We start from the raw sequence: 7,981 nt of genomic DNA on the forward strand, positions 1-7,981 counted from the left end.
GATTATCGTTTTAAAAACTTGTTATTTAAATGTACAGCGAATAAAATAATTTAAATAAATTTTCGGTTACTGATGAAGTTAAAGTGACGTCACAAAGTTTGTGTTTCCCCCCTCCCCCATGTCACAATATGTCACATTTTCTTGACCCCCTCCCTCCCCCTAAACGTGTGATGTAATTAATGGATGACCCCTAATAGTTGATCCACCCAGCTCTCCTCTGTGTGCTGTATTGAAATGGCTCCTCTACACGATGGGCCAGCGCCGGCCACTCCAAGGGAGGCAGCCCTGCGGTAGAATGAGATAGCAATATCACTTGCTCCCTCTAACGCATAAATGAGTCCCTTGGAGTGGCCGACGTTGGCCCACCGTGTAGAGGAGCCGTAATACCTGACCAGAAATATAAGATCACGCGCCATGTTGCGGAATTATACTGGAACAAATCTCCTATACATGAGAATAACAGCGCCCTCTTGACAATGATCATAATTATATTTCTGATCAGGCTTTAAAATTTGCACGCCCAACGCAGTGCTGTTAAAACTTGTGTTCTATCTGTGCTTTGACGTTGACGTCTGGCTTGCCACTGCCGGTGTGTGACACGCCCCCACCGGCTGAAAACTGCGTGTTCTTATCCAGGTTCCATACTCCCGCACCGCTTGCGTCCACCTGTCAATATGAACAATGCTAAAAGGGCTCATTTAGACGATGCGAGTTTCATTAAATTGCGGGTTTTGATCGGTCGGTTGAATTGGACGTAAACAACAGTCCGCAATGTACCTACCTAAGTCAAATCGCATGCGAGTTCACGCGCCGTCGAAATCAGCCCTATGTCGTAATATCTATTGGCTGCTCTACACGATGGGCCAACGCCGGCCGCTCCAAGGGACGCATTTATGCGTTAGATTATGCGATAGGGAGCAAGTGATATTGCTATCTCATTCTACTGCATAGATGCGTCCCTTGGAGTGGCCGGCGTTGGCCCATCGTGTTAAGGAGCCATATGAGATATTTAGATACTATTTTAGTACCTAGCTAGTTAGTTTTTGCCATGAGTCGTCAAGTACTTAAAAATATGCTTTTTTATACCTCTATATAACAAAATACAATATATTGGTCTAATCCCAAATACACTTACCGAGGTTTTTCCATGAATCTGCTTGCTGATGTCCAAGGCAGCTTTAGCGTTGTCATTGGCCCAGTCGAGTTTGCCCCCGAAGTGGCTGGAGTCTCCGGCGGGGCCTAGCACGCGGCTGCCGTAAGCTTGCGCGTCCAACTTGCCCCGCGCGTCGTTAAAGATGGTCTCTTTGTAGCCTGCCTTGCCCTAAGGTTAAAGAGGTAAGTTGGAAGGATTGGGAGAACAGCTTGACTCAAACAATAGCTACGCTAAGCATCATTCTGGGAAATGAAAGACAGAAGATATATATTATAAAACTGGACAAGAACATTTATAAAATTTTACATCCCAATTAAATAATACATAAAAGAGGATTTCCACTAAGTATATATACTTAAGTATTTTTGCGTCATAGTTTAAAATTCAAGCAGGTTTTCCAATGAATGACTTATTACAACTGAATTGCGTGGTGAGGCAGAAATCCTAATAATTTTCTTTTCGCCGTCGGTCGTCAAACAAACATAGACGAATTTTAGGCAAGCAAACGGTAAAACGGGAATAAATGGTACTTTAACATAAATATACTTACGAATAGCTCCTGGTCGGTAGATCCCAATGTTCCAAAGACCTTACCGTCGCCGACTGATCTATCCCACGTGACGTCTCTTGCGTGACGGGCGTTTTTGACCCACGGGTAATAGTTAGGGTGCCTAATAAACAAGTGCGCAAATATTATAGTACAGTAGGTAACATTAGTTTTGAAGGACTATTGGTACTGCATAGATTCTGCGAGTTTGAAATTGTCTCTACAGTAAAATACTAGAAAATGAAAGCATATAAAATATTAAAGATAGAAATTGTAATTAAATACCGTAAAACGGGGTGAGTAGGTTTCGCGGGGAGAGTTGGGTTATGAATGGGGAGAGAAGGTTTTAGAGGGGGGTGAGAAGGGATTTTAAGGCTACTGCTACAAAAATAATGTATTCCAATTTAAAATGGAGCTATAGTAATACGCATAATAAAAAAAATCGATCCAACAATCTTCCAAAATCACCTTTGTATGAAAAACCCTCTCACCCCAAATACGAGGCACTACGGGGTGAGGTGGGTTTTCCTCTTTATCGTCAAAGTTATGAAATGGAACTACCCAAAATAAAATACAAACTTCCGAACCGCTTATTATATACACCATTCAGTTTTCACATGTAAAAATAAAATTTTATCGAGGTTTGAAAGTCAAATTTCACCCAACTCACCCCATTTTACGGTAGCTTATTTTTTTTACCTTTCTTTGTAACCCGGAGGGACCGACACTTGGGCCATCGCTACGCACACCAATGCACCCAAAATAGTAAGGCTGGGCTGCATTTTTTCTGAAAAATAATCTAAAAATAAACATATATGCACTCCAAAAGATTTACTGCTAACAATTAGGTTATATGTATGTATATTTGTAATATACAGTGTGGCTAAAAAATAACTGCATTCCCGTTGCCAGGGAAGTTTTGGTATTATACTGAGCAACTTACTATGCGACCAACACTAAATCGCGAAAAAAAATTTTGGCTGTTTCATACATTTTGGCTGGTCTATTTTCCATGGGAGGGTAAATTTATTTTTTCGCGGTTTCCGGGTTGGTTCCACAGTAAAAGTTACTCAGTATAATCCCAAAACCTCCATGGCAACGGGAATGCAGTTGTTTTTTAGCCACCGTGTATATTCTAATAATAAATGCCCGTCTTATCTTACAGTTGGAAAAAAGTAGGTATAATAAAAAACAAAGAACGTACTCTAGGAGATGGGTTTCGTACTTAATGCAAGAAAGCTTCTTCCGTAGTGATGTAGGCAGTTATTGCCTGGCATATATAAAGGAAACTCGGCAAATGGTAAGTCCCTCGCGGTGAAGAACCATTCTTCCTAAAAACTCTGTGAGTCACGTCAATCTGCTCGGATAGCTGCTTGTAGATCTTGTAGTCGGGTCATTCCCGCTTGTACGATGACGTCATCAGCAAATAATAATCAAAACAAAAAATAATAATTAATAATTATTATATTTAAATTGACTGATACTGACGACCGGTCTGACCTAGTGGGTAGTGACCCTGCCTGATAAGCCGATGGTCCTGGGTCCGAATCCCAGGGCATTTATTTGTGTGATGAACACTAATATTTGTTCCTGAGTCATGGGTGTTTCTTATGTATATTTAAACATGTATTTATCTACATAAGTATGTATAACGTCGCCTAACACCATAGTACAAGCTTTGCTTAGTTTGGGGCTAGGTTGATCTGTGTAAGATGCCCTAATATAAAAAAATACTTAGGTAAGTATTATTATATTTTACTATAAGTACCCCATATTATTACTATAGGCCGGAGATGCACTAGTAAACCCTATTGCGTTGCAGTTGTCCATATGCGACGGTAACTGCTTACCATTAGGTGATTTATCTGCTCGTTTACCTCCTATTTATTAATTCCACTGCGATAAATTTCATTGCGGCTCTATCGAAACATTCGAAACAGTAGGTAATTCCCCTCGGAGCGAAGGCAGGGACTTTACCCTTCCTTTTATTTTAGCATATAAACGCCAGAACCTGTCATTCGAACGCAGTTGAAAGAAACTTTTCTTACGTTGCGAACCCTACTATTAGCTAGTAAGTCATATGACTCATATTATCATGTTTCAAGTGTTTCAAATGACTTTAAAAACATGTGTCAATGTTTAAAAATGCCCTGCGTTCAATGTATCTTTAATGTAAATGTTTAATTTTTTTTTTCAGAAATGCAGTATTCCATATTTGTTGTTATAGCAGCTTTGATGAGCGTGGCTTTAGCTCAAGTGTGGCTCCTACCTGACGGAAGGGATAAGTAAGTACAAATAATAACAACTAACTACCTACCCTGATTTAAAAAAAAATCGCTAAATGCAGTAAGAAGGAATATAAACTGAAAAAATAGGGGCAACGTCGCTATTTACGCCAAACTATAGAACTTAAACCATGTACTATTAACCTCAAATCGTTTGCAAAATTATTCGCTAGTTCTTTTTTATAAACAGTACCTGTGTAAACAAACCGCCATATTGAAATTGTCAAAGAATGATGTATATACTAGTGACTTTTGTTTACATAGTTAGCAAGTTCCATGGAATGAAACTTTACTTCATTTGTGTATTTATCTGTAATTTTGTTTCCAGGGACCTATATAGCAATGTCTGGGGCAGGGCACTCCGAAACAGCAATGGCGTTACATGGAACAAACCAGTGGGTAACGGCAATGTCTTCGGCACTTTGGGCAGCAGCGACCAGGGGCTATTTGTAAGTTCAACATATTTTACTTCATCATCATCATATCAGCCAGAGGATGTCCACTGCTGGACATAGGCCTCCCACAAAGAGTGCCACAATGACCGGTCTTACGCCACCCGCATCCAGCGGACTCCCGCGACCGAATATTTTACTTAGCCATATTTATTTACGTTTTTAGACAGCAATCACGATTTTAAAATTAGACTAGCTTTGAATGCCGGAAAGCTGAGGGCCTAACGCGAACACTGATTTTCGCAATTTGCGAACTTCGGCGTTCGCGATTATATCCCTGCTCTGAGAATAAGTATTACCTACAGCACGTAGCAAAGAATGCAAGCGTAAAAAACGCTAAGTCGAGAGGAATTTTATCTACAATTAGGGCATTTAAGCTTAGCATCTAATGACGGTTTTTTCGTTTACTGTAATTCCTATACACCTGCCAATAATTGACATAACGTGAGGTAACTATATAGGTACGTAGAGAAAAATGTTTAAAGATAAGTGGTAAAATTGTAATCAGTTACTCCATGTTGATCTAGTGACCGGTAGTAGTATAATTAATAAGCAGTAAGTATGGCCATCTTTCTAGGGCAAGGCAGGTTACCAAGGCACCATCTTCAACGACGCCCGGGGCAAGATGGACGGGCAGGCGTACGGTACCCGAGTGCTGGGCCCAGCTGGGGACACAAGCCACTTCGGGGGCAAGCTGGACTGGGCCAATGACAACGCCAAAGCCTCAGTGGACATCAGCAAACAGATTCATGGAAAAACCACAGTGAGTTTTCATAAACCAAAAAAAGACAGGCAATTTTGTCAGTTAACAGTAAAAATTAATCAATAACTCTTTAATTTTCCTTTTGGGTTATCTTACTAACATAAGAAATACAGTAAGTAATTCCCTCTGCTTATACTCCACTGACAATCGACTCTTGTCAAACTATGTATTTTAGGGCTGATTGACGGCGCGCGAACTCGCATTCGATTTTAGTTCCAATGCGGACTGTTGGTTACGTCCAAATCAACCGACCGATCAAAACCCGCAATGTAAGGAAACTCGCATGCGGGTTCTCGCATCGTCTAAATGAGCCCTTAGTTTTTTTTATCGTATAGGTACTTTAATTAGTAAGAAGTTATTCTCTCGGTGCTAGTTTTATAGAACAAATTACAAGTAGAGGTAACTACTCGTAATAAGTATTTGTCATTTGCCATACTGATTGTCGTTATGTTTCGCAGGTGGAAGCGAGCGGCTCAGGAGTATGGAAGGTAGATAAGAACACGCAGGTGTCAGCTGGAGGCTCCTTAAGCGGCGGCAACGGCAAGCCTGACGTTACTGTCAACGCGCAGATAGAAAGCAAATTTTAAAGCCACGCCAAGTCTTGGCCGACGGAGCTGTGTCGCACACTGTCGGCAAGCCAAACATCATCGTAAACGCGAACATTTTAGAACAATGTCGACGTCATAGTCAAAACGAAAGTTTCAGCTGACGGCGCCGCGCCGTGTCGTATGTAAGTACAGTCAACCAATTTGATTCCTAGGCCACTAAAGAACCATGTCATAATGAATTAATTAGTTTATCTTCTACGACAGTTATTATTCAGCGATGTGTGTAATGTATCTAGTAGTTACAGCTACAAGGTTCTATAGTGGCATAGAAATCAATTTAGTTGACTGTAGGTAAATTGTCAGTCAGCTTTCGCCTGACGTGTCACACGCAAGCCGGCGGCACCGCACAAACAGAGCTCAAGTTAACAGGCTCAACATCTTTTATTCTTATTCTTATTCAAGTTTTATTTAACGTGCAGCTTCTGTGTGCGAAGATTTATATTGTACCTACAACTTGTCTTGCATATACGATTTGTGACTAGTGTAACGGCGCGATTCGAGAAAAGAATTAGAGATTTACTAGATATAAAATAGTAAAGATATGTGACGTTCCACGGCAAAAGGTGCCATTGCCCCGGCTGAATATTGGAGCGGCGTAAATAATAGCGTAAGCGCCAGCCGCCATAAGGTACCCTTTGCCGTGGAACGTCACATATTATCTTTACAATTTCATAACTAGTGAATCTCTAATTCATTTCCCGAATCGCGCCGTGAGTCTCTGCAGCCATAAAGTTTGAATTTATCCAAAATTAGACTCAAATTTTGATGGCTACAGTGCAAAGACTAACACTTGCATAGTTTTTGCTTTTCCTCTATGTTAAAGACATACATCTAAAGTGTCATTTTATGGAACTTGCTAACTATGTAAACAAAAGTCACTAGTAAATTCATCATTCAGAGACAATTTCAATATGGCGGTTTGTTTACATAGTTAGCAAGTTCCATAGAATGACACTTTATGTAAAGATACAAGATACTAAATTGCCGACGAGGCGAAAATACTGCCATTAAATAAATATAAATAAGGTAAGAAATATATTTAGTAAATTTTTAGAGTATTGTTTACATTAAGAATATCCTAAGCCATACTCGCAAAGACTGTTACTAGTTATTACCTAATGTATTGAAAATAAAATGTATTTTTTAAATGTAGTTTTTTTCATGTGTCCGAATAAAATTCAGAACAGTGAGGTTTAGGAAGATAAATCGTGGCTCGACATTTAAGCTGGGCCTCACTGCACTGGTTACTGGAGCTACGTGTTTGCAGCCAGTGAGCTTTCCCTATTCCCATCGCCTACCGACGTAGAGCATTAAATAACCGGAGTCGCCTTTAAGAGCTTACCCCTCTGCCGAAAAACGTGCACAATTGCAAACTTTTTGATAGATTGACATGGCTATTTGTACGTTACGTACACGTCATGTAGAAATAGCAATACATTTGACGTCCCGTCCCCCGCAAAAATCGGCAGACTGTTTCGTAAAGAAAATGACAGAGATGACGTCTCCAGTTACTAAAGTCTCAGTCTCCAGGCTCTAAGCCTAGGCCTCTAATCTTTGAACTCTTTGAATACTAACGCGAATACGACGCGGTCCCAGTACATCTCATCTTGAAACTTAAGTCATTGTCAATAGAGGTGACAGCAAGGTGTCATCTATTGAGCATTAGCATGTCGAGCACTAGTAGGTTTACCTTACTACGTATGTGATTCCGGAGATTGCATTTAAACTGGTTCATTTAGAACGCATCCTCGCCTATTGCAAGAACAGCTCAGAAACTGGGGCTTACAGCTGGAATGTGGGTCGCTCCTATTTGTTTCCACATAGTTTTTTCAAGCATTAGCGTACAGATCGGGGAACGTGCATTAACAAGTTTCTCCTTAGCTCTGAAATGGTTTCAACAACTCAAATTAACTTATAGGGTCTGTACTTAAGAATATGTATAGGTATTTGCATTTCTGAACTTTAACAAATAGAAGGAAAAATAGAGAGAAAGAGAGGAAGAGGAAGACCGAGAATCAATTATTTCAACCAAATAAAAGAAAAGGTTCAGGTCGTGTCAAACCAGAAGGTTAAGGAGTTGGCAGAGGACCGGACGAGTTGGAGATTGCTCCATCGACAAGAGCACAGCTCTTAAATATAAAGAAGAAGAAGCAAATGTGCAGCAATAAGTGCG

At 40.3% G+C, this 7,981-nt stretch overlaps 2 protein-coding genes across 2 annotated transcripts; one reads left to right on the top strand and one right to left on the bottom strand.

Moving 5' to 3' along the window:
- Window positions 1-514: 514 nt before the first annotated feature.
- LOC134679673 (gloverin-like) lies at window positions 515-2,482 on the bottom strand. The gene is made up of 4 exons (XM_063538623.1): window positions 2,400-2,482; window positions 1,704-1,824; window positions 1,136-1,321; window positions 515-666 (listed from the first exon to the last, which is right to left on the bottom strand). Exons 1-4 carry the CDS (start codon window positions 2,480-2,482, stop codon window positions 535-537), a joined length of 522 nt encoding a protein of 173 aa, XP_063394693.1. The 3' UTR covers window positions 515-534.
- Window positions 2,483-3,645: 1,163 nt separating this feature from the next.
- Window positions 3,646-6,143, top strand: LOC134679674 (gloverin-like). The gene is made up of 5 exons (XM_063538624.1): window positions 3,646-3,771; window positions 3,898-3,985; window positions 4,314-4,434; window positions 5,015-5,200; window positions 5,659-6,143. The coding sequence occupies exons 2-5, from the start codon at window positions 3,900-3,902 to the stop codon at window positions 5,785-5,787; spliced, it is 522 nt and encodes a 173-aa protein (XP_063394694.1). The 5' UTR covers window positions 3,646-3,771; window positions 3,898-3,899; the 3' UTR covers window positions 5,788-6,143.
- Window positions 6,144-7,981: the final 1,838 nt, after the last annotated feature.

This window comes from Cydia fagiglandana, chromosome 2 (assembly GCF_963556715.1).
Source record: "Cydia fagiglandana chromosome 2, ilCydFagi1.1, whole genome shotgun sequence".
Classification (NCBI taxonomy): domain Eukaryota; kingdom Metazoa; phylum Arthropoda; class Insecta; order Lepidoptera; family Tortricidae; genus Cydia; species Cydia fagiglandana.